At 41.7% G+C, this 27,657-nt stretch overlaps 1 protein-coding gene across 2 annotated transcripts in view; it reads right to left on the bottom strand.

The window, feature by feature from the left end:
- Positions 1-23,366, bottom strand: part of ZNF827 (zinc finger protein 827) — a 103,762-nt gene extending 80,396 nt beyond the window's left edge. For both annotated transcript variants that reach the window (XM_062573893.1, XM_062573894.1), the window contains exon 1: positions 23,305-23,366. In XM_062573893.1, coding sequence (XP_062429877.1) covers positions 23,305-23,347 — 43 coding nt within the window. In that variant the 5' untranslated portion in view covers positions 23,348-23,366. The remainder of the gene's footprint in view (positions 1-23,304) is intronic.
- Positions 23,367-27,657: the final 4,291 nt, after the last annotated feature.

Raw genomic sequence — 27,657 nt, 5'->3', positions numbered from 1 at the left:
AGGTTACTGTTTTAAATAGAAGGAAGGCTCCATCTTTCCTATTCAAAACAAACAAAAAGCCAAGCAAAACCTAAAGCACTTCTGTAAAATTTTTTTATTATCCAAGATAACATCACAGATGAAGCAAGATTGACAATAATGCACACAAAGGCCAACACCATGCACATTCAAATAAAGAGGACAGACGCTAACCAGTTGATCCAGCACTTATGCAGGTTACAGGAAAACAGAGTGTATTCCTGTCTCATCCCATAAGCACTAAGCAAGCACCTTGAGGCACCCCTACACAGGTGGGTGCAGACAGATGCAAGATCCCTCTGCTCATCCAAATCCAAGCAAGTTTTGGCTTGGAAGCTATGAGGCTGTTTTCCTGGCACATTGCCTAAAATGGTATCCCAAGAGCAGGGCACCTCCCCTGGGACACAGCCCGGAGCTGACACCACTCCGCAGCTTCTGAGCCAGAGCCAGCTTGCATCCCACAACTAGCCTCTGTGCGTCTGTTTGTACCTGTCTGCGTTAAAACAACCCTACCACCACCACCACTCACTCTCTACTGTTCTGCTCCCCATCCATATAGAGAGAGGGACAGTTGCATTTCTCCTCATTCAGAGAGTTAACAAAAAATTAAAGATTAAGAGATATTTGAATATAAATGGTTGCAGAAGGAAGTGGGCTTATGTTTTAGAGAACTCTCCAACTTGCTAAATTCCAAGCTTCTCTGTTCCATGCCATGTACCTCTATTTCTTATTTTTGACATTCTTTCCTACTTGCAACCAGTCCTTTAAAATACAAATTAAATAGCATAGCTTTATAAAACCTCTCAATCCTTTCTGTCCTGCCTGCATCAGAAGTAAAATCTTCTTTCCCACCTGCACCCGTTTTTTTTGTTCTAAACATACGAAGTAATGTCCCACATATCTTCACTGTCTTTCCTCTCTAGCGCTGACCCCTCACTGAACACTCACAGTACATTAGGAAATAGTATTTGAAGTTGATTGCAAGGATGGGAGAAAAGGAACTCCATCTGCTACAGCAGAGCTGCCATACAGCCTTCACACAACTACACTATGCCTGGCACCAAAAAGTAGTGAAGGCAGAAGAGCTGAAAACAGGACATGGATCATCTTCCTTCTATAAATATGCACATTCTTCACTGGTCTTGCCCATAGGGAGGGCAGCCAGCAATCTTTAGAAGCCGGGGAGCAGCAGGAGTGAAGTACCCTTCCTTTAGCTGCTTACAAGCTTGCTTCACAGCCCAAACTTCCCTCCTCTTTGGGTAATGCAGTGAGAGCTCCCCCTCCTGTTGCTATCTACCTGTAACCACTACAGCTGTCTCCAGATCTTTAAGAGGCCTCTAATATTAAGTGCAAATTTCCTCTGGGGCACCTATATTCCAAAGGCCAAAGACAGATTTTTTTTTTATTTTTATTTTGCCCACTGCAGTTTCTTTCAGTATCCAGAAACCAGACCCCTGACTGCTGACACTGTTCTAACTTTCCACTTCTGAGTGATTTTCTCTGTTGCTGCAGTATCAGATCCACTGTATTTTAAGGCTATAAGGTTAATGCTGAAAAAGCTGGCATTACTGTCTTATCACAAACACAGTCAAACCGCCTTTTAACACTAGCGAGTTCGTTTAGAAGCACAACTGCGAAGCACAGCAATTTCATTCCCAAGCAAACGTGTCATTCAAGGCCTTCAGGGCAAGATCTTAATTTGCATAGGCTTGCAAATATGTGAGTTTGAACAAACTTTGAACAAACTCCAGGAGAAATCAGCCCAACCCACCAACTTTCCTATGATTTCAAACCAAATAAAATCTTCCCTCAGAACTCCGAGGACTGATAGGACCCCCAGGCCAGGTTTGTCTGAAACAGAAGCCAAACTCAATCTACCTGTCAACAAACTTCAGCTGAAGTTCAGGTTTGTAAAAGATCTGATGACACTTCCCTCCTGCTTTTGCAACATTACTGAGGAACCCTAGCGAGAAGTCTTTGAAATCCTGGAATAGAAATATGTTTAAATTTCCTCTCTCTACTATAAACATATTACAGTTTATTATCTTATAAGCAATTCTGTATTTTCAGCTACTAACATTTCATTTTTCTTTAAGCCTGAAACATTAAGCAGGGGTGAGAAACCACACAGAACTTGCAAAGCACATAAAGGCAACTTAAGTGTTAGGAGCAAATTCTCACCAGCTTCATTTGGAATAAAACCTGGTTGGAATCTCACTGGCTTTTACCAGGTAACTACTCATCAGATTGCCCCTTCTCACTACCATTCAAGAGTTAGGACCAGTCAATGCTTCTCTATCCTGATTTCCCAGCAGTTCTGGAGGGGGAACTGCTTCCTAAATCATTTGTCACTGGTAGTAACTTGTGGAATTCACTGGTGTCCTAGGTGCTTCAGGACTACCCCATTGCAGAGTATGCAGGAACCACACAAAAGTCCTTCCCACTCCTGCCAGCAACAATAAAAGGCACCAAAATGCTGATGGGCAACTGCTGCCACTGATGTAGCTCAATATCAAATGATCTTTGTCAAAGTCACAAATGTGCGCAAAAGCACTCCTTGAAGAAGTGGCAGTTCCTTGGCTTGCCCATTCGTCTGTTTGTTTTCAAATATGGACAAGTTCTGCTCCTCTTCAAGTGATCAGTTTGAAAGGCAAATTTGTTGATCCCAAACTACCTTATTTAACTTTGTGGGCACCTGCCCTCATACTTAAAGTGTTGAATAGAATTTGACCCTAGTATCAGTAAGAACGTGAATATTAACCTGCCCAAACTACTTATAGCTGAAAACCGAAAAAGTCAGACAAACATGTTTTTTGAAGATTCAGCCATCTAATTCAAATACTAGAAACAGTTTAACTACAGCTAATATTATTTACATATGCCATTCATGAAAGCAGTAGGCATGAGGAGATGACCCACAGTTCCACTCTGTATGGACTAGGAGTGGAGAAACATGGGTGCAGCAGCCTGGGAGCTAGAAACAGTCAGTAAAACACAAGAGAAGGGAAGAGTCTCAAAGTTACAGGATTGAACAACAGATCTGGCCAGTAAAAACATCAGCTATGATTGAAAGAACATGATCTTGACCACCAGATATAATAGAGAGAACTGGTTAAAGTTAAGGAACCCACCCCAAAAGACACTGATTTTTCATAGTGAGGGGGACAAAATTTCACGTGTATCATTTGGGATAATGAGTAAATTAAACAGTAATACAGAAATAACATCCAAATCCAGCAAATCCATATACTACAGTGATATGAAATTTATGCAAAGAATAATTATGGGATTACAGAATGAAAATTAAGCCAAATACAAAAGCAGCTAGAGAAGTCAAATCATTTCAAATAAATGCTCACACAAAAATTACTGATCAGGTAAATTAGGGAGGATTTCCCCAACTTCAGCAATTACATTTCAAGAAAAGTCTGGGAATCTGCAGATGCAGAATTTAAAGTGGTAGGGGAACCATATGCCATTTTTACCATCTTGATATCAAGTATCTTCATCCAGTATCTTCATCTATATAAGGTATTTAGATATGATCACTGAAGTTTTTGTCAATTTAAATAAGGTAATAATCACCTTTTTTTGGCTAATTGGTATCCAGATTGTCTTCCTAATTTGTTGACACAACTTACTTCTGTCTGGTGCCTTTGGTATCTTCCTGATCCTGTAACATCTATTTAGCCTAACTAAAGCTACATTGATCAAGGAGTATAAATTGCAGTGTAAGAGTTTACCTTATTCCATCTCTACTGCCTATCACAAACCATGTACTTTATTATCTTATACTAAATATTATACATAGGCCTACTGAAAGAGCTAGGATTAAGTGACAGGTCTACATTGGCAATTTGGGGAGCTCTGCAGAGGGTGCCTAAGGACTTTAAAAGATCACAAAACACTAAGACATCCATAGAGAGTTCTGGGGAAAGACAGACTGACTCATGTGAACAACAGTTTAAGGTCAAGTAAATAAGTAGTCACATCAGAATATGGCAGAGACAACAGCTGAGCCATCAGAGCTCAGCCTCATGCAACTTCTCTGGAGAACAGCAAGAAACAGGAGGTAAATGAGGAGAAGAAGCAGTTGAGAACTGGTAAGGCATGGTCAACTGCTATAGTCAAACAGAAGAAAGAGGCAAGACAGAGTTAGCTGGTGTGCTCATATTTGGCCTCCAGGATGGCTTCAAGTCACCAGCATAAAGCATCAAAATCCCAGGTCCTACTCCCTCCTGCCTTCTTTCTTAGATCTCTCAAACAGCGGGTAGGGAGTGAGCTATGGGATAAACTACACTGTTCTGGCAGGCTGTTTCTTGAAAGTGCTGTAACCCACATTGCATCGTAACTGTAACCATCAGCCTCATACCCAAATAACATGAGATCCCCATTGCACAATGGCCGTTTGTCCAGCAAGAGAACACCTGCCCATCATGCCTGCAGTTTAGCTCTGTGCCAGCCTGCCACTTTAAGCCCTTTAGAATTGGATATATATGGATGCTTACATCCTCCAGCCAAACTAGGTAAGTACCACTGGCACAGAAGCCTTGAAATTTGCCAGTGACCAGTTGCTAGCCACCCTGGGCAGAACAGTTTCAATGGAATATGGAGAGTAGATGCCATACTGGAGAAGCTCCAGGACAAAATTAGAGGAGAGGATCATGAAGTCCTAATTGTAAACCACACATCCGATGAGAGCTATCAGCCATGAAAGTATCATGTCAAAATTTAGTGCAGATCAGATAATGCAAAGAAGAATAAAGGAGCTAATGGCTGAATACAGTAAAGACCTTTAGGTAAACTACATATATTGTGCAAGTGCATCATTTTGGTATTGGAAAAATTATTACAAGAGATTACTTACTAATAACATATCACTTTCTAATTCACATTGCTTCTGGGCATCAGCTTCATGTAAATCCTTGCTAATTTCACATCCAGGTACTATAGAAAGTAGCATGTATGAGCCTGAAAAATGGCAGTCATACCTGGGAAGTCTGTTCTGCGATATCCTATATAAATTGTTCAGACCAGCCACCTATAAACAGGTGGCCACCTATAAACAGTCTTTTTGTGTTCAGGCTGCCTTTTTAAGGCATATTTTTTTAAAAAAGGCATATTTTAAAAAATATATCATTTCTTTGGGCTGGACAACCTTTGTGGGTTCCCACACCCACGAGACTGTGCAGATGTGCACGCTGCAGGACTGCCTCAGAAAAGCTGGGCACACTATGAACCAACATCCCAAAGGTTTCACATCTAAAAACCATTTACAGCCACATACGAATAGGCTGTACATCCAGAGCAGTGGCAATGTTGATTTTCCAACAGGGATGCTTGCAAGAAAATCATGATTTTAATAAAGACACAAAGGCCTGCCTTAACTCCTTTTATTAAATCAACAGCTGCAAATAAAACTTAGAAGTCACAGTTCTATAAACAGCCATGTGCTAGAGTGCACTCTGTACGCCATTTTCCCTTCATGATTTCTGTGACCTATAATAGGTAAGCAGCATAGAAAGTCACTGTCCTCTTTCAGTGAAATTTCTGCCTCACTCACTTATCAACGGGATGATTATTCAACTCTTGACCTCATCACAAAATAGTTTAGCAGTGCTGGTGCTTGAACCAAATTTCGCTACTGCAGGCTGACCTAGAGAGAGCAGCACAGCTGCAAGAAGGAACTGCCAGAAAGCCGTAGCTCTTCTGTTCTGTCCTTCTCCCCTGTGTTTAAGATCTGTGAAAATGTTCACACAATTAGACAGGAAGAGAAGCCCTAGGTAGGGCTCCATATTTCATCTCCACATCTTCTAAAATAATGATTTTCCTAACTGGAGGGAAGGAAGAAAGGGGGGAGGGAGGAAAAAAAAGGCACAGCTTTTAAAGACAAGGCATATATCCTCTATTTCATCCTTAACTTGAAGAGGCTTTAAAAATCCACTTCCAAGAAAGACCCAGAATATTCACCTAGCAATTTCTCTGGTACTGCTTTAAAAACAAAACAAACAAACAAACAAACAAACAAACAAACAACGAAAAACTCACACAGGGCTCCAACACCAACAAGATGACACACAAAAAATTTAATTACTTCACAGTAACTGAACTCTTCTGGATGCTTTGTCCATATGCACCTTCTAACTGTGCCACTATACATGTGTCACTAACTGTGAACATGCAGAACTCCCACACATTCAGGTTTGCCGACTGCTAGCCAATTATAAATGGACAAAACGCACATACAGTGCCTCTCAGAGGCAGAATCCAGGGGTGATGGACTCCAAGGAAGGAGGAAGGCAGGAAGGACTACTGAAAAAGCATTTCACAGACAACTCTAAACTGCCGCTACTTCCTTTCCCTCAAAGGAGGAAAATTCTGTGGTAGAAGGGAAACAGAAGCAAAGGCCTTTCATTTTTAGTCACTAGTCCCAGAATAAATGTTTCAAATAGGATTCATTACCATTCCATTACAATGCCATACCAAAAGATCCTTCTTTTACTGGCAAGCATGCGAGAGGACAGAGATTCATCATTTCTCTTGAACTGAGCTGTTACTACATGAGGAAGGTTCTCAGCGGCTGTTAACAGACCAGGAGATGCGACCCCATATTGATAGTGAGTTTGATCATCAAGATTTTCCAGAAGGTAACTTCTATTATGATGGATATTTGACACCTTGCCTCCAAGAAGATCAATTATTCTTCTGTTCCAGGAAAGAGGTTATAGTTAGTAACCCTATACTGAACGTCTACTTTTTGCTGAATTAACTCAAGTTTTCTTAGGGTAAACATGGGTTGCCAGCCTCCCAGATTAGAAGAAGCTACCTGCTTTCTCTCCTTCAATGACAGGAGCAAGATAGTAGTGTAACTCTATGAAATGGCCTACCTTAACCTCAGCTAGCTTTAACTGATCCAGCTGTTGAGGAAAGATAGAACAGTAGTATAGAAATACATCAAAATGAACTGTATTATGTTACTGAAACTGTGCTCAAGGCTTAATGTAAGCATTGCCATGCATGCCTGAAGCAGAATAAGCAGTTATTCAGAACACCACCTTATATTCCCAATGTCAAGAAAGATCATTTGAACACTATGGCCAACGTGCCTTTGTCCGTTAAAGTAGTCTCCCTTTTATGGAGACTGAGCAAAATACCACAGCCAGTCTTATTGCAGGTTTCTTCCACAGGCCCTTGTTAACATCCTATAGTAATCTAAAGCCGAGTTTAGAATCACCTTTTATAAAGCCCCAGACAGTGATCCCAATGATTTATATGCTATAGGAATATGGCCATTCAAAAAAGCTGAAGTCTGTACACGAATAGATCAAACAAATTCACCTTTTTTAGCCTGATGAAAAAAGAGAATATGATAAACTGCTTGCTACAAAACCAAACACTTTTTCAGACACCAACTCAACTCTTCTGAACCAGACTCAAAAAGCCCTCATCAGGAACTGCAGATTTCCCTGGGCCTTTTAAAAATAGTTAAATTAAGACTCTGATAGTGCATTATAAGTTTGAGGACAAACTAAATATGTAGGAGATCAGCTCTATTTGAAATGGGAATCAGCATTAATGATTTCAGATGGTTCAAGTGATCCATTTGCAAGTCTGCCCAGAGAGATACGTAGTGCGTCATTTACTTCAGCATGCATTTAAAATGCGGGGCCCTCTTACGTGTTTAGCTCATTATAATGAGAAATTTTATGTTTTCTTAGTTACAAAGAAGTTTTTAAAATTCCTAAAACTATTCAAGTTAGCCGAAGTTCATTCTGCTTATTCATTTGTTTTGCTTTAGACAGATGTTTATGACAATGGGTAGTTGCAGTGAGAAAAGTATCAAACACTGAAAAGTAGTTGAGAACCTGGCATCTCCAAAATATGAAGAGCTAAACATTATTCTCAACATTTCTACTATCCTTGGCACAGAAAGAACCTAAGCCTGTCATCTCAGACTACTTCAGAAAGGAGGAGAAATACTTTATTAGAAATGATCCCTCAAGCAATTCTAGAAAGCAGTTTGGAAAAGCTGGCTAAGGCTGGAAAATCTCTAAATGACGAAACTTATTTTCCACTCCAGATCATATCATTGCAGGAGACAATCACATGAATGTCAAATGGTGACTACAGGAATCCATAATATTTAAAGTCACCCTTGAATGAAACTCCATGAGTAAGAAAAGATATTCCATTCCTTTGGCAGCTCATTGATGAAGTCTTTGAACACAGAACGAGTGTCTAGATTAGTAAATTTTGAGCAGAAGCATAAAACTGCCTTATCTTAAGCACAGCCTACCTGCAAACTAGAGGCTCAGTTATTGGAAGGTCTTTCCAAATGACTATGGTATTACAGTGGGTTGATCGTAGGGCAGAGTCTTTCACGGTATATTTGAGGTAGAAGACATCTTGTTCAAGAGGTTTTTTTTTTTTTTTTTTTTTTTTAAACAAGATCTCAGGCTGCAATCATCCCTGACTTACAAAAAGAAAGAGAGAGAGAGAGAGAGAGAGAGAGAGAGAGAGAGAGAAAACTATGGTCAAGCTAAACAATCATTATGAGCTCAGTTAGTGAAGTATCCCAACACTCTCAATCTATCAGCACATAGTTCTGATTAGGTGTTATGGAACACAAGATCCACTTGCTTGGACAGGTCTGTTTGAGAAAAATTAAGGATCACATCACATTATTAGGATATCTGAAAGAAAAAATCTGAGCAAGAACCTCAATTCTTGGTACCTTTGCTCCCTTGAAAGGCAACAGAGTTCAAGAAAGGGAGTGGACATACACGAATCATCATAGATTTAAAAAAAAAAAAAAAAAAAAAAAAAAAAAAAAAAAAAAAAACCAAAAACACCACACACACAACAACCTGGAATGAGAAAAATTAAGGTATCCAATACATTTCCAGAGAGGTTAGCTTCTGCCTGGAACAACTCAAGACCACCAGAATTTCTTTCTGCACACCTTAAAATGCTGTTCTGGTGCTGTGATGATCAATCTCCCAGACTAAGACTAAGCCTAACACATAGTTTAGAGGATTTATCTGCTGACTGGATGGCTCAAGGCATCTTGAAGTGATTCTGTCCTTCTTGATTGTCAGTGTGACACACAAGACTTTGGCTAACACCAGAAGAAAATGGGGAGAAGCACCCTTATTTATAGGTGTCACTTTTATGTAGTGAGCAGTTCACAAGAAAAAAAGCACCTATAGCAAATCTGAAGTAGGACATTAAGCCTGAATAATACAATTTCTTGTATCATATGATGTACGATTTAAATGTCAAAAAAGGCAGGAAAGCTTTTCTTTCTATTCTTCATTTAACATGGCAACAGATCAAATTAGTGGTTCAGTCTATTTTGCACGATATCTACATTCTCTGTTGTTGAGATACATGTATAAACTGCTTGCTCTTGTTCACTCAGTGCCTTCACCAGTCACCAATTCATCTTAATTAAGGCCTGCACCTGACCCTCCACTGCCCCAGAACCAGCTGCAGCGATAGCTGTCTTGACTCTTTATTGCGTCTTCATTGCTTGAAATGTATTGCAAGCCTCAGCACAATCGCAACCCCAACAGTAAAAAGCAGGCACAACATCCTTACATTCACCTAACAATTTATAGCAGCCAAGAATAAAACAATCTGTTTAGGCTATACATTATCATAACATTGATGTACCTTGCTATATGTCACTGATCTTAATGCAGCTAGTCATTTAAAACTGCCGAGGTCACCACAGCAACATGATTTTAGATACACTTCCAGTTGGAAAGGAAGTGAACAAGAAGCTGCAAGTGTCAATTCAACTGTCAAAAGGGGCTACTAAAGTAAGGAAAGTATCCAAATGTACCACTTTGTTGGATACAAACAATTTGCAATGGAAAGAAATAACTCCCTGATCACAACTGCAATTTATCATTATGGCCTAGGAATGGCACTCAGTTTGCAAAATAGTTCTGCCATCACCTGAGAGACTGGAATTGATCTAGAAGTTCTAGGGAAGAGCAGTAAAGAACCCACACTATCAGCTGTGCTGTGCAAGGTCATTCCAAACTTTCCTGTGGGACACACCATTAACCAAAAGGCTAATCTAGGCACCAAAACCATGCTGGTTGATTACCTGCTCCTTCACCCATTCATTTCAAGGAGCTGCTCTCATGTGTTGTACCCACCATATAGGATCTGTGCCCTTAAGCAATCAATATTAAATTTACCATAGCTACCACAATGTTATCAGAAAAAAAATGTTAAGGTTGATAAATCGGTCAATTATCTGCTTCCTTGACTTTTATTCCTGTGTAAATGTTTTTATCCTTATATTATGAGTACCAGCACTTATGAGAAGATGATCTATACGTTGCCAAAAACAACCATTTAAATTACTAGGAAATCCTTAATTACTATAAACAAGATTACAACAAGCTTATTTAAAAAGAAAGGATTCTAAACACCACAGTCGTAGCTCCAGAAAACCAAGCTCCCTCGCCATCAGTGTGAGGCCACTTTTTCCACATCTACTCTTGGTGCATGACCCTCCTTCTCTCTGCCCACCTGAATGCCCCAGCGAGAGCACCTGCTGCTGCTCCATCACTACCTTCCTGCAGAGCTGAGTATATGCACAGACTATGAAGTTCCCAGTCTCCTTTCAGCTCCTCATATTAAATCCAAACTCCCCTCCTCTCCTCTCCTTCTCCAAACAAAATCCCCCACCCCACAAAATGGGAAGGAATCATTATCAGAGAAAGGAAGGTGAACACAAGGAAACAACATACCTTATGATGCGCCATAGTTATTGATTTCATCTTCATGCTTTAGTGTCCCTTCTGGGACTCTAAAGGACAGCCCAATCCTCAAAGGTGCAATGAAAGTATGTGAAAAACAGAGAAGGCTGTTATCCTTGCCTAGAAGCAGTGAACTGGTTTAGGCTCAAAATGGGACTATCAAATCTATTGCAAGATAGATGCACATGATCTCAGGCAAAACTTCCTTTTCCATACCTCCCCTCTAACTGGTAATAGCAAGAGATTTCTTGAAAAGGGTGATAGAAGGCTGAAACCAAAAGAAAAGTGAAATATGCTTCTTCCTGTAGACAGAGGAGATATTAAATCCAAAGGACCGTGTAGAAGATCTGGTTTCTGCCCTCTTTTGAAAGGCAAAGTCAAATTTTGGAATTGAAAGGGGGAGAAATCTCACCAGGGTTTGTACAGGGACAGAGTAAAACAAGCTCTGGATAGTTTCAAACTCCAAGAAAACTCTTTAGAAGATTTCAAAAGCACTGTAAAAACATATAGCAACATCCAGGACGTAAATAGTTATTTCACGGAATATGCTTCCTGTCTTTTTTCTGCTTCTCTCTGTTCCTCAAAGAACTGCTATCCAGATACAAAACTTCAACCCTTGTTGCCTGGGTTTCCCCAAGAAACTGCCAAGTGCATCTTTTCTGCAGTATATCTAATCAAAATACAGGCTCTCTTTTTGGCTGAAAATGTATTTTTGTTCTGTGACATACATGCCTAGGACAGCAGGCTGGCTCCCTGACTGAAAGTCCTTTGCACTAATCAGATACAAAGGAGATAACAAAGGAGAAGTTGTATTTCCTGGTCTTTCTCACACAAGAGGTAATTCTTGAAAGTACTTGCAGATGTCTAATCGCTATTGTAGAAAATCGAGATCCAGAAGACACAGCTGAAAGAAACTTCCGAAGTCCTATAGAAGAACGTGGTATTTCTGATCTGCGTTCGCAACTGGTTCTAATACCACAAGCCAAACCAACAACACCTAGAATAATAAAGAAAGGCAACCTTCACTTTTTGTCTTGTCTCCAAGAGATTGAAAGCGTACTGTGTCTTCTCTTGAACCAGTTCCAAATAAATTCTCATTCTATTAACTTCTGAAACCACTAGTAGTCTTCAGACAGTGACACTGATAGAGTAGTGATATTACCAAAATGAAAAACAGGTAATTCTCTACTTCCCTCTCTATAGAAAAAGGCTGACTAATCTTCTCCAGCTAGTCTAGAAAACTTATTGTGAATAATGACTGGTAAAGAGTGAAAAAAATAATGACAGTGATAGAAGTAGTGATTATATCACAAGTGGTTCTGGTTTTCGAGAAGGAGAAAAAGGAGGAAAACTGATCCTTATCAGTGCAGTAGCATCACAGAGGGATTAAAGCTGAAAAGAAAGCTGTCTGTGAAACAGACAGTAAGCATCAAGAACACCTGAAGAGAACTTCCTGTTGCACTGAGGAAAAAAAGAAAAACCAAGAACTCCAAAAAGCTGGAGCTTTCTTATCTGTAAACTGTCCTCCTGTGCCTCCAAATACCCCTCAAACATCAATATAACCCAACAAGCTCTGTCATTGGAGACTGGAATTTGTTTATACTGGGTTTAGGACTCTTGTTTGCAAAAAACATTCTAAACAACACAGTTAAAATACATTGCTCTAGAAAAATAGCAAGAGAAAAATTCTTGCTTGCTAAAGACAGGTTTTCATGTCATGAGCACAGTTAACCCAGCCAGTTTCTAAGGGCTAGCTTTTGAGGAAGAAAGAAGAGCATAGTGTCGCTCTCCCCTATCGCAAATGTCTCTCTGCTGCTTCAGAAGAATGCCTGGCCGCTCTTCACGTAAACGTAGACTAAGGAACATACTGGAGTTTGAAAAACTGTCCAAGAAGTGTTTGCATTTGCCTGCCTCACTGATACCATGTACTATTGTGCATTCTAAACTGTGCCTATTTTGCCCTTTTTTAGTTGGCTCAGTATTTCCTTTTCTCCTCTCTGAACACAAATAAGACATCTCAAATTCCTAACAGTCCCAGTGGCATTCTGTCAAAAGCAATCCCTTCCATGCACTCCTGAAGAATCACTACCCCTATATATTCAATAATCCAGATGCTCTTATTCAGTTTATTCATGGGGCCAGATTCTCTCATGTGTGACATCTGAGTATCTGGCAAAAGAGAAACATAGCACGAGCCTTTACAGCCCTCCAATTCTCCCCTGTGCATCTTAATCTAGACTCAGCCTAGGTCAGAGCAGCCTGGGGAATGGTTCATCTACAGCAGCTGGAAATGGCTGCTAACTAGGAATAAGTGGATTGAAGTATGTTCCAGTTGTGGCTCCATCTCCAACCCTTTCCGACTCTGATTCATAGACTAGTCTAGATTTCTGTAATATGCAGATGTAAAAAAAAAAACAACAATATTATTTCCTCCCTAGGAACTCCCCCACGCAGTGAGAATCTCCATCTGGGAAGGCAAAGGCAACTTCTACAATATTTGCATCATCCAAGAAGCACAAGGGGGAATGAGAGGAAGGCTGTGAAGCTGGCCTATTGCTGATAATGGATACCAAATCCTAGTTTTAAAATGAAGTTAAATGGAACTCAGTGAAGTCATCTTAAATTATTCTAAATATTGAAGTTTGGAAGGTAGTGACAGCAAATATTGTGAACTTTCTTTCCCTGTTATTAAAATATAGAAGCAAAATCCCACACTAATTACTCAAAACATTTTATTCTTTAAAAAGTACAGTTAAAATGTTATCTTTAATTTGTATTTTAAAATAATGGGTTATTGCCTCAGAACACTTTTATGAAGGTTGAGTGATTAGTAAAGTAAAAGAAACAACAAAATTGAGTAGAAAACCCTGTGTTACTATAGTAGGTAGATTGCAATAACCAAAACAAGGGAAGCCTCAGATCAAGCTGCTACATCTTTCATTATCCCCATTGCATTTACAACCTCTACCAAGGGTCACAAAGTAAAGGGGGGAATTCACAAACCATATGTAAGGCAATACTCAAGCATAGCAGGTGACATCAGGCCAGCATGTCAGCTCTTACAAAGATCTCCTTTGTTTTTAACTAGTTTCTGTTTATTTTTCCTATATGCAGCTTCTCTTGCTCTGTTTTTGGTAAATAATGTGCTCCTGATTAGCCATTTTACTCTGCCCCTTTACTCACTTGCTATGCACACTACCCTTTTGACTGGTTCCGAAACAAAAGGTTTAGGTTTTAGATACTGAAATTATTCCTTCCTATAAATGTCACAGGAATATAGTTCCCTATAATTTATTTTTCCTCTCTCTTCAAGTCAGATTAAAACATGGTAAATTATATTCTCTGTGCCTCTAATTCCTCCTACGAAGATGATGTTATGGTAACACATCTAAGGGAAGCCTCAAGAAGTGTTTGTTTTGTCGTGCTGTGTTTGCTACCAAAGACAGCTGCTTTCTGTGCCCCTGAGAGGATTGGTTGGGGTTAACAAGTAAAGCCAGATACGAGAGGATTAGGAAGCTACTCGTAGGCATGGGCTAATACAGTGAAGCAGTCCTTTCCAGGTGGAATAGGCACTTCTCAGTCCTAGACACATTGTTTAAGGCACTGCCTCAACTTTCAACTTTAAGAAAAGTCAGAAGTCACATAACTAATGAGCAAGTACTGAATAAAAAGTATTAATTCCTCAAACCTCGCATTATTTTGAAGACATTTAGGATTCTGAACTAAGTGGATGGCACAAGAAACTAACGCTATGGCTACTTAAGGCACCCAGAGCATAAATAGCAACAGTGTATTTCTACCCTCCATCTAATGATCCATCTAAAATACTGATGCAGAGGACAAGCTAGAAGCAAAGGGGGAGTTTCATGTCCATGTCCATTCCATCACTGGCTTTTCTGCTGAACCAACAAACAAGTGTGCCAATGGCAGTGGGATTTGATTTTATTTTTTTAAAGTACATTTCTTGGCTGAAAACTCTGCGGGCTTTACCAACACATTTTATGCAGGCTAGTAAATGCCTTCAAAGACAACTCTGATTCTCATGAGAGTATGTCTATACTAAATAACACAGTGCTATGTAGTGATATCTGAGCTAGCTTGAGTATATCCAGAAGTATTATAGCTGAATTAACCTGGGTAGACTGCTGTGATAACTGCCTCCCGTACACAAGGTAGTTTAGTTAGAGCTTGCTTTGTTTTCTCAATGCAGCATAGCAATGTGCACGAAGACTTATAAATAATTATGGTGAAGTCTATTTAGGCCTTACAGGCAATGTAAAAGTACCTCAAAGTGGGCAGAAGAGCCCCCTTCAGAGTTATTCACTGTGCAAAGGACTCCCTCTGGCAATGCCGAATTGACAAAAGGATTATGTCAACCCTTTCTTTCCAGGGTGAGGAGCAGGATGAGAGCCTGTGGGCAGCAGAAATTAGAGCAGCTCTAGGCTGTTATGCTTACACTGGTGACTGAGAAGGGCTCTTCATGGCCTCAAAGTACTAGAAATACAGAGGAGAAAATCTGCTCCAGTTACAGATAGAGAAATGAATCCCAGTAACTAGTGGCCAGGTCTAGTGGTCTGTAAGGGGAGAGCCAGCCTGTGTTTCAGGAAAGCAAGCAACCACCAACAGCCACAACATCTGCTGCTATCTAAGCCCACTTACCCTCTCTGTTTCCTACCTACTTCTTACTGCATGACCACCTAGCTGTGGGAGATTTCTTCCCATTTTAATTCATCTCAGATAAACCATTTATTTTCTCAATACAATCATTGGTCAGTACTACTACTGCATGAGTCAAAAGGTGACTTGCAAAGAATTCCGGTTCATGAATGAAGTTACACATAGTGATCATTCATTAAGCTAAAATCCTCACCTCTTAAAGCCATCAAAATTTTTAATACATTTTTCTAAGAGTACCTAGCCATTTATTTTGAGGAATTCACCAGAACTCTCATTTTTACCCTGAGAGTGCACAGCTCTTACAAATTCTAATGGGGCACCAAGATCCAGCACATATCCAAAACATTAATTTAAAATAGGAAGCCGTAATTTTAAAGCAAACTTGCGCCCAATTTTCTCTCTTTCAGAAACTTGCAGGTGGAGCTTCTACCTTACTAGTGAAAAACCACACAGGGAAGACTCTTTATATCTGTACAGAAAGCACTGGTAAAGTGGCAAAATACATTAAAGCAGCAAATATCAGATGAGGGCCAATTTCAGACAGAGTGCTATAAACCCTCTCGAGGATTTTGTAAGGACAGTAAAACTCCAGAGGTAGGGATGAGGCAAAATTCAATGTAATAACAGTGGACTGCTTTGAGTTGTTTCAAAATTTTTATCTCCACCCTATTAAAAGACAGTCTCAAATAAAAGAAATGAAGCGGTGCAATTGTTTGAAACCTGATTTCACTTTCTGAAACTGGTGACTAAATAGTACATTGCAAGACTTCTCTCACTCAGTATACCTTTCGTTCCTAACACAACTTGTTCTAAATAGCAGCTAAATCATCTTGAACAAAAACCTTTGCTCTTTTGGTTTACTATACCATCAGCACTAGTCACACTTTTCCCCCCACTTCCGTGCCTACTGCCTAAGTGCTGAAAAGAAAGAGGGAAAGGACTTCTTATGAAGTCCATGTTCTTCCAGTTTTTCTTTCCTTTCTGTATGTTTCTCCAAAACAAACAAACAAACAAAACAACAACAAAAAAAACTCTTTTGGTGATTTCATATTAAGTGAATTTTGACCGTCTGTGTGGATACTTAAAATTCCACTTGTCCTACAAAATGAAACACGTTATTTCGTTAGTCTTAACTTGGAATTTGGCTATTCAGTTGCCACAAACAGGCAACTTCTTGCAAGGTGGGAGAAACTTTAAAGAATAAAACTAACAACAAAGCTTACAGGTTGGGACCGAGCATCCAAGATGTTTGGAGTCTAGATCAAAGAGGATACCCGCCCATAAACACTAATAAAGGTAGAGCAGGAAAAGAGAAACTGTCTTTGGGAGCATAATACTTCCCAAATTACAACCCTGAGTTAGTCTGTAAAAAAGAAAAACTTAAAAACAAGCTTTTGTGTGAGCTTATGGATACATATTGCTGATGCTTCATAAAATTAGCCACAATACAGTGCACATGTGCAGATCCATTGCTGACTGTACCCCGCAGCATACATCCTCTCAACTGAAGTCTGGGTCAAGCCTCTGTTTTATTATTTAAATTTTTTAAAGGCAGAAAAAATAGCAGAAATATCCTCAAAACCCACAAAAACCGTTGGAGAAAGTGATAATATCCACCTTGCTGAGCTTTTTCTTTCTTCGGCCCAATATCATCTGTTATTCTATACGTCATAAAAACGCAATTTGTAAAAGTAGAACACAAAGCCAAGTCTTGCTTTGGGGGGCAGAAAGAAAGAGGAACCGAATCTCCTTTCCTCCTTGAAAACTAGAGTCTATGACATACTGCTAGCTTCTTTTAAGTCCAGGCTTATTACATATCATTTTTATATAAAACATGACAGTAGATACTTCAGTCTCCATACACCACGAAGGATTTTGCACACTTAAACCTAAACGACGCAAATTACAGTACCATGCATGGCAAACTAGCAGAATATACTATATCAGAAACAGGATAAAACATTATTTACAAGATACACTCTTAGAATAGTTTAACTAAGCTATAATAGTAAAAGGGTTCCCAGCATAAGCAAAATTAGCTCTCCATAACCATCTGAACTAATGTCTATATTATGATTTCTCTGCAATAGGAAAGAAAAAAAGTCCTCTATACGGTTCTTCATGACAAATCACATGCCTTCTGAAGCTTCATGTTAGAAACCCTTTTAACTCCCCAAAAGTCCTCTTTTGTAGGTCATGCTCTCATTATCTTGCTCTGGGATCTGGTCTGATTAAATTATAGGAAATTACTAATATTTCACTTTGAACAGCCAGCTCCTCCTGGCTGTTCTTCTTTTTTAAACTAAATTCCTCCTACTCCTGCCTTCTTACATATGAAAAAGACAACAATCATGCTATTACAAAGATGAAGTTGCATTCTTTCTTCATGTATTTAAAAATATAAAAATAAAATTGCATTCTGTCTGCACATTCTTACATTTCCCATGCTTTTTTCAGAGTAGGTTTTCTTGTTTGGCCAATTAAAAAGTTTGTCCTTATGTTTTAAGACCTTTTATACCCACACCCTCTCCAAAATCTCATTCAAAAGATCCTAAAAACTTAAACAGTTCAGTGAGCACACCACTGGCTCTCTGAAAGTCCAACTTATACTTGAACAGCATGATTTATTAAAGCTTTATACTATCAGACAACACTAAGTCATAGTCTACCATTGTATGACTTTAGACAAGTGACGGTCTAATGCAAAAGAGTACTTGTTAGCATGCAAAGATAGTGAGACTTTGACGAGACCAAGGCTTTAAGCCTCAGAAAAAAAAAAACTCCCTAAAGGGAGAAGTTATTTCTAAACAGTCTATAATGACTTCACTGTAATGTAAGAGATAAAATATGATCAATATTTTCAGGTAGAGAAGTACAGATACTACTCCACCCACCAAAAGGCTGCTGTTCATTTGAAAGGTGCATTACAGTACCATCAGGACAATCATGATGATAGCAATGAAATTATTAACCTAACCATACTAAGAATAATAATTTTCCCTACATGGATCCTCTTGTCGACAATGAGCTGTATCATGATCCCTGCAGTGATGAGAGGTTAAAAATAGTAAATAGAAACTGTTAAAAGCTTTGCCTTGTAAAAGTAATGTCTGCTAGTAAGGTAATAAATACTATTAAAAGAGAAAGACTCCTGTTGCTGGTAAAAGCCTTTGGCTTTAGAACCAACTTTCAAATGCAAAATGATGGCAAAGAATTTTCTATCACTGGAGCATCTTTTGAAAAACCTGTCTAAAACACCCTCCCCTGCTATCAGAGTCTCTAATGAAGCAAGCTGGAGAAGTAAAAAAGGAAGAAAGCTTTAAATCATTCCTAATTTACTTTTCTATCTGTATTTTCTTTACACTCTGATGATATAATCCAGCAATAAAAACCCCTATAATAAAAAGCTTCACAAGGCTTGAATTTTTTTAGTCTATAGAAATGGTGGAAAACTACAGGCAGTATCAGAAATAGCTAATACTACACTCGACCATGAAGGCAAGAAGACTTATGCCCCCCCACTCCCACAAATCTAGCTTTTGAAATTGAAACTAGTATCTTATCACTGCTTTATCTTCTTCTTTAACAAAAGAAATCCAACAGAAAATACTTTTGTAATTTGTATTAAATTAGATGCATTCTTCAGAAAGTAGTAGTAGTTCAAATGTCCTATCCCATTTGATCTGATACTCTGTAACAAACACAAACTATGTATAAAAGATATGGTGGCATTCATTCACAAAGTGCATTGCTTTTAAGACTTTGGGACTGAATTGAACCGCAAAGAGCACTGATAGCTACACATAAGGCTATGATAGTCTACACAATGAACAGCTGCTTGAGTCCCTCAAAACTTTCAAAAACTTTAATTTTTCAGGCTGATTGCCTCTAAGTCAGATTTGTGCAGTTCAAAGGAAATATACTTTCATGAATTCTCAGAAAAAAAATAACAGTGTGAGGTATGATGGGAAGAAAGGCAACAGAGACAAAAACATATACATATATATATATAAACATATATAAATACTATTTAAAGGTCATGATGATAATTGAAACATTGAGAAAAAAATCTTAAGTGCTAGTGCTAAGAGCTGAGAGAACAAAACTAACACACATTAAGGAAAGAGCAAAATGCCTTTAAATGTTCTGGTGAAAATGAACTGACTCGTCTGAGTTAGGTGCATCCAAATGTAATCATAAGAAACGTGCACTGGGCAAATTTTAACTTATGAATCTAACACCGTCATGGTAAAGGGAGGATATGCTGCCCTAGTATTTAGCTAGGGTATGAATAAGCCACTGTCCGTCAAGGAATTCCTAAAAGCCTTTCCTCATTCACTTGTACCTGAAAGTAAAGTTTTACTTTCTCTTGTATTTTACAGTCTGTCAGTGAAGATATTCACTTAACTTGCCAAAAACTTAACTTCTTTACATATAGAAACTCCACTTACAGTACCTGTTAATACAGCATTTCAAATGATCCACCCTCCTGATCTAACTCCGAGGTCCACCCTGGTTTGAGTAGGGGGTTAGACCAGATGACCTCCAGAGGACCTTCTTAACATTAATTATATTGCAAAGAACGCCTATGACTGAAAGCCAAGCCTTAACTCTGCCCTTTTTAAGCAGATGCCACCAAAACACAGTATTACTGCATTTAATATCGACCCCCTTTTTCCCCTGCAACCACTTAAGTGTCAGTATCTCTCAACTCATTTGAAGCTATTTAAGTAGTTTCAATAGTCCGATACAATGCTAGTAAACCCTTTTACAAAAACCTTCTTCGCCACAGCACATATTTCAGTAGCACAGGCTTCCCTTGTGAAATTACCTCTAAATTTATACAATTTATACAATAAAGTTGTCCAATGAGGTCAATCTACAGAACAATAAAATTAGGGTCCTAATCAGCTGTCCCTGTATAATGTTACTTCAAATAGTGTTACAGCATCTTCAGGTACAATTCAGAGTACACAATATGTTATAAGAAAATAATTAAGGCCTAGAGATCTTGAAAATACAACTACCTACCTAAGCTATATTAAAATCCACAGGACCTGTCATACGAAGCCACATCTGTTAAGTTACATGTTACTCTGTAACAAAGTCTTACTATTTATTTCCCAAACAACTGCAACAGAGTTCAAAATATTAGAGTGGTACACTGTTCAGTAAGGTGCTACATATGGCAAAACTGGCTACACAGTCATTTGAGTACACTGGAGAACATTCATGAACTTGCAACCTGTAACATAATTTAAGATCAAATCACAGTGTAAAATCCACAATGGGGCAGAGTTAAGGTTGAGTACAATATTAGCCATCTTCTTTCTAGATGTGCGTGGTGCACTTTATGTTTTTCTGCTATTGTTAATACTTTAAAATGAAAAACATACATGCTGTTCCTGTAAGAACTGTATTGCTAAAAACAGCTGGAATTGTAGAATAAAAGCTTATTTTACACAGAGTACCCATTAAAGCAACATGTTGGAAAAAAAAAGCACACACTATTTATAGCATTTGCACACTGACTGAAATGAATTTGAAGGCATTTTCTGAATCTGCAGGATGTATCAGAATTCCTGCAACTCTTCCCTCTTCCTGAATTATCAAATACATTATTATTTTTGCCAAAGAATAGCTCCTAATCCCAATATAATCTGGTTGTAAATAAATTAAATAAATCCCATTTAAAAAGTAGCATTAGCATGGAACATGCAGTGTGTGATTCACACATCAGGAAAAAAAACATACGTAAATTTAATTTTAAAATTAATCCAAAAGAACTGCAAATTAGGCCGTGCATTTAAAAAAGAAAAAAAAATAATCGACGTGCACAAGCAGGCGATTGTTCCTGGGCTCAGAAGCAGCCATGACTTTTTCCTGGCGCAGGCGGTCAGGAGGTCGAGGCGAGGGGCGCCCAGCGCCAGCCCGCAGGCGGGGGCAGGCAAGCGCCGGGGCCGGGACCGAGCCCCCGGCAGCCTGCGCACGGGAGCGGCACACCCGAGCGAGCTAAAATGGAGCCTGCGTTTCATGTCAGCCCAGGAGGCAGGCAGAGGGCAGCCGCGCCGGGGCCAGGGCCGGGGCAAGGGCAAGGTCAGTCGCCGGGCCGGCGGCAAGCGCCCGCTCCCGCCGCCGCCCCCCGGCCCGAGCCCCCGCTCGCGCCCGCCCCCCGAAACGCCCCTCCGAGGCCACGCGAGGCCCTGCGCGCCCGGGCTTGGCCCCTGCCCCCGCCGCCGCGCCGGGGCCGCGGCGCTGCGGAGCCGCCGCCGCCACGCTCCTGCCGCCGGCCGCCGCTCTGCGGGGGGATTAGCTGCCCGCAGTGCCGGCGCGCCTCCTCCAGCGGGCACGCAGCGGAGGGGCTGCGCGGGGGCAGGCGGCGGCGGGGGCAGGGCGCAGCCCCGGCGGAAAGAAGGCGGCGAAGGAAATATTTGCGGGGCTGCAAGTGCCAGCCCCCTTCCCCCATTCTCCCGCCTCCCCGCACGGACACCCGCAGCGGTGGCTCGGGTGACAGCGGTGCCCCAGCCCCTTCCCCCCGCATCACCCCTGCCCACGCCGTGGGGCGGGCGATGTGCTGCGCTCCGGCCGCGGCGGCGCCCCCCTGGCCGGGGCCAGGGCCGCCCTGGTGAACTCGCGGTGACCGAGCCCAGCGGCTCAGGCACCGGCGGCTCAGCCCTCCCCCGGCCCGGGCCCGGCGCCGAGGGGCTGCAGGCGTGCTCGCAGCAGATGTGCCGGAGGCAGGCTAATGACCCCTCCGTCCACCCCTGCTCTCCTTAAACCCACCCCGGGGCCAAGCAGGGGCATGGTATTTTTAGGTCCCTTCCCCTCCCTCTGCCTCTCGGTAGCTGCGGAGCGCTTATTGGGGGGGAGGGGGGAGGAAGAGAGAGAAAGAGAGAAGGAGAAAAGTTAACTGTCTTCCGAAGAGGGGAGAAAATAGCAAAGCGGGGGGAGGGAGCACGAAGGAAGAGGGCAGGGTGAGCTGTGTCAGGGGATGTGTGCGTGTGCACGCATGTGTGTGCGTGCGCACGGGGTGCCCGCAGGCGGGGAGGATCGGGATGCACTTTAGCCCTGTGCTCTGCTGCTCTCGTCTGGGGCAGCGCCGCTGAAGCCCGAGTCGCGCTGGCTCGCCTGACCCTTCATTTCACTGCGGCCAGGAGGAGCCCCGATCCCGCCGCCGCCTCTCCCTGCGCCGCAGGGACCTCGCCTGCCACGGTCTGCCTCCCCGCTGCCCCCTCCTCCGGCGGCGGCCCCGGCCCCCCGGGAGGGGAGGGGGGGGGGTCGGCGGGGTCTGTGCGCGGTGCCCCCGCCGCCGCCGGCCCCCGCCGGAGCTGCTGCCGCCTTCCCCCCGCTCCCGGTCCGCCCGGCCCCGCCGCAACCTTTAGCCGGGGACGGACCTCTCGGCTGGTTCCGCACAAGACGCCAGCAGCCGTTTCCCCTCTCGCCGCCCTCCCCTCCGGTGCTAGCCCCCCTCCCCACCCCAATAAAACAGACCCCCCTCCCTCCGGCCCCAAAGAGAAACCCACACCGCCCCCCCCCCCCAACACAAATGCACAATCACGGGCGAGGGGAGGGAGAGGGAGGAAAGGGCGAGAGACGCGAAGAAAGAAGGGGGGAAAGGAGAGAGAGAGGAAAAATTAAAAGGGCACAAGGCTGTTCATCACCAACATGGCTGCCTTAGCTCAGACCTAAAAGAGGAATAACCCAGGCTGTGTCTTTGTCAGTTTCACCTCTGTAACCCTAAACTAATGCACAAAACGACGGAGGCGGCTGCAAAGGGGAAGGAGACGGGGAAAGGAGGAAGGAGAAAATGGCAAAAAGAGGGGGCACTTACGTGAAGAGAGGCGCTTGGGCTGCTCCTGCTTCCTCCTGGGCATTTTCCCCCTTTTTTCACATTCTCCTCCTCGGTTTAACGGGAGATCAAAAAAGACCGGGAGGGGTGGGCACAGGCAGGCACAAAGCCGGGGCCCCCGGGGGAGCTGCTACCCGGGGCGGGCTTTCCCTCGCCGCCGGGGGAAAGGGGGCTGAAGCCGGTTTTCCAGGAGCCAGCACGAAGGGCTCGCTCTCCCCCTCTCTCTTTCTTTTTCCTCCCCCCCTCCCCCCCGGTCGTGCACCTGGCTTGTCCCCGGTCGCAGTATCCCTCAGCGGCCGGGGATGTGATCCCGGCGGGCGGGCGGGCGCCGGGCGCCGTGGCGGGGCGCGGGCAGCGCGGCGGTGCCGAGGGCTGCGCCCCGCGCGCCTCCCGGCCCCTAACTAACACTAACGCCGGGATCAAAGGGCAGCGGCGGCGGCGGCGCTCGCGGCTCGCCCGCGGGCGGCAGGCAGGCAGCGGCGAGAGGCAGGCAGGGACGGACGGACACACACACACACCCCGGCGGGCGGGCGGGCACACGCGCGCACACACACACACACACACACACGCACACTCGGGTAGAGCAAAGGGGAAGGTGCCCCCGCTCCCCGGCTGCACTTCAGGCGCGGCGCGGCGCTGCGCGCCGGCGGGGCTCGCGGGGAGGATGCGCTGCCCCCGTCCCTCACCCGCTCCTAATTCGCTCTTTAAAGAAAAGAAGGGGGGAAGGAAAGGAGGATTTGTGTGTCTCGACCATTCACACTGTAACTCCCTCACATTTCTGATAGTAAAGAAAATAAAAATAATAACTCTTTTATAAATTAGGACTTTTGTCTTCGTCTGTAAAAAACAAAAATACAATGTTGCAAAGAGAACTCTAGGATTTCTTGGGTTTGTTTATCCCCCGTGCTTTGTGAAGATCGCAGCTAAAGAGGCTTATTTTAATTGAACTTCAGTTTTGGGGAAAGGCAATTATATACAACTCTCTCCATGCCAAATTAAGTATATAAAATAAGCAAGAAATGAAACTGTGTAAGTTACTATGTGGATATCCTATTTCAGTATCAGGTTCCAAAATTTTCTACTGCACTTTTTAAGAAGTGGACAAAATGCAGGGAGCATAAAAATCACAACTCCTTGGGGGGGGGGGGCGGGGAAGGAGAGAAAAAAAAAAAAACACACACACACACAGGATTAGGTCACCCCTAATGGTTGATTTCACTGCTACATGATACTCCTACAGTGCACACAGCAATCTGGACTCCTGAAATTTACTTTTTTTCCTGCTGTAATGCAGGTATATTAAGCTTTATCCTGAAGCAATTTCATTGTGCATTATGAACCCAGTATAGCAGTTTTCATTAACTGATACCTACTTCCATTACTTCACAAATCACACATCTTTCTTCAAAGACAGACATGAAGGTGGGGAAAAAAATGGAAAAGGGATTGGGTCTCACGAAAGCACAAAAGGTACTTCGTGAAAGAGAAGTGTTCACTTTGTGACTTGCAGTCATTTGGATAAAAGTTCACGCAGAGGTTGTTAATGATTTAAACTCTAAAACTTGCTACTACAATTGAAGTAAAATGGTTTGAAGCATGGTTGTTTCATACAGCTTTCTCTTTGTGTAAGGAAACTTTGAACTTAGCAGAATACATAATCAAAATCATGAGTCAGATGTTGCAAAAGTAAAAAAAAAAAAAATATTCTAGCATGTATCCATGTATCCCCATTAGGACTTCTTCGCTTTTGACAACCTGACTCATCATTTTACCCTGCTAACTTCAAAACAGTCTTTTGTTTTAATAAACAGCTGGCTAGAAAAAAGCACAAAAGCACAAAACACAGTAAATTTGCAGCCTATATCTTTTAAGCAGTCAACATATAGTTGTAATCACCTCACATTAGCACTGTTTCAAATAGTTGTATGCCCATTTTACAGCCGCAATTGCCTTCTCCACAGAGAAAAAAAAAAAAAAAAAAAACTCCACACAACTAAAGAACTAAAAAATACACGTATGAGAATCACAGGTTCACTAACATGCACGTTAGGTTGAAACACAACCACACACAGAAGGAGCGCCTTCTTTTCTATTAAGGCAAAATATATCCCATCTGACTTCAGCTACTTAATCTCACAATATAACTAAAATACTTCATTTTCATAAAGAGATTTTGTTTGTTTGTTTGTTTGTTTTTTAGATCCAGAAGTAAAAAACAAAGTAAATACTGACAAAAAACAGGCTGGAGAATTTTGGGGGTAGAGATGAATCCAGACACCTTATACCTGCTGATGATCAAACCTATTTGGTACCAAAGTAAGGATTCCCTCAGAATATTTAGGTCTTAGATTTGCACTCACCTCTCTAGATTATGCCATTTCTTGCAGATTTGTATCTGCAAGGTATTTAGTAATGTTATTCAAAAACTTCAGAGGTATTGTCTACAACTGCTCACAAACCCTCTTTTGACACACCTGTGACTTTCAGCAACCTAACTCTGTTAACTTTAATAGGGGTTGCATGACTAAACCGGTAATTAAATACACCTTAATGGCAATTGCATTGAACTAACCCAGCTGTGTGAGCAATGGCTGTTTGTCCAAATGCTCCTACTTTTACAGGAGGCCGCAAAGTAGCAGATTCAGAGAGGGGAAAAAGTACTGCCTCTGTGCTGTCATCCACAGCTGCTGTGGCAGCCCTTCTTCAGGTGCTCTATAGAGAAGGGGATGTAGGAAATACTGCTTTCTGCATCATCACTCTTTCCACTCCCTATTCTACATGGATTTCTGGCATACATTAACGCTGACATTGTCAGCATTAATTTATAATATGCTGATTTTTTTTCCTTCACCATCTGAAACCCCGTTTAGGGGAGCTGAGGTGGCTGCAAAGACATTGCAGGAACACAACTCCTTGAAAGAACCATGGGGACTGACAAGCAGCAGTGCAGCACCGAAGCTCTTAGAGAATGACCTTGGCTTCAACATACTGCCCAAGGGTTTGCCCAAGAGTTTAGAGGACCAAATAGAGGGCCAAACTGTAAGCCTGTTCAAAATCCCAATTGTTGAATGAATTATCAGGGAGAAACTCTAGAAACTCTTCTAAGCTCAGGTACATAATCCTGCACATGGAAATATTCCATATGGAATCAGCCTGTTTTCTCACACCCATCCTGATTAATTGCATTACTCCGAATATTGTCCTATTCAAGATGCCCTATCCAGCTATCACACAGATGATCAAAGACACATCAGTGCTAACCTTACATTCTTTTATAAATTGATTTAAGGAAGATAACTTATGATATAATGCCATTTTAAAAATAATCTCACACTGTATGTTTGGTGGTATAGTGGAGATAAACAAAGTCTGCTGACCATACTTTTGAACATTTCTAGTCCAAACACAAAAAATAGTTGCAAGTCTTCCACAGATAACATAATATAAATAATGCATTACTTCTGCAGGTCCTTCTATTAATAAGTAATGACTGTATGGCACCTTCCAAACACCAAACCTAGTTACACATATGAATTAAGTTCAGTCTCAGAAACTCCTGTTGAACAAAGTAAATATTTTCTTCACTTACACATGAGAAAAATGAAACGAACGGAGAAAATAAGGTTATACACAGTAATTAATGATGTAATGTTCTTAAAACCTTCTGCAGTGCATCTAGCATCGAAACTGTCTTCATATAATGTGACAAATGTTTGAAAAGGCTGCTAACCAGACACCTAAAAATTAACCGACATCCTCATTTTACTTTTGAAACCTTAAGAGTTCTGTTGCCAGGCTCAAATTAAGGGGGAAAAAAAGTATACTGAGTGGAAAAAACAGGGTCATATTAAGCAACTGAACCCCCAACTGAATCATAGTATTAGGCCACCTCTGCTTAAAGCACAGCCTATACAAAACCGGTTTTTTAGGTCATTTGTGTGCTCCTAAGTGCGGAGAGATGTTCAGGCTTCACAGGCTCTCTTTCATGGTACTCCTATGTTAGATTAATTTCCTATTGAACACAGAAGACAGCATCTGCCTATAGACTCACTATCTTTAATATCTGCCATCAAGCATACTGTTTATCACTGAAATTACACTATCTGGCCCACACTTCTTGGAGGGACACCCTCAATAGCCCAAACTCTTTTTCTACTTCAGTTGATGCCAATACTTCTATGCTCAGCAGTAATTATGAATCAATCTTGCAAACAATTAAGATTTGACTATAAACTTCTCTTTGCTCTAAAGTGTTTAAGAAGCAAGGGGATGAATGAATCCCTAGGATAATAGCTCATGAATCCCATCATCCATATTTGCAAATGCTTCGTAAAA

This window comes from Rhea pennata, chromosome 4, assembly GCF_028389875.1.
Source record: "Rhea pennata isolate bPtePen1 chromosome 4, bPtePen1.pri, whole genome shotgun sequence".
In the NCBI taxonomy this organism is placed as follows: Eukaryota; Metazoa; Chordata; class Aves; order Rheiformes; family Rheidae; genus Rhea; species Rhea pennata.
Note: the sequence above shows the minus strand (reverse complement) of the source record. Positions and strands in the feature narration are given on the sequence as shown.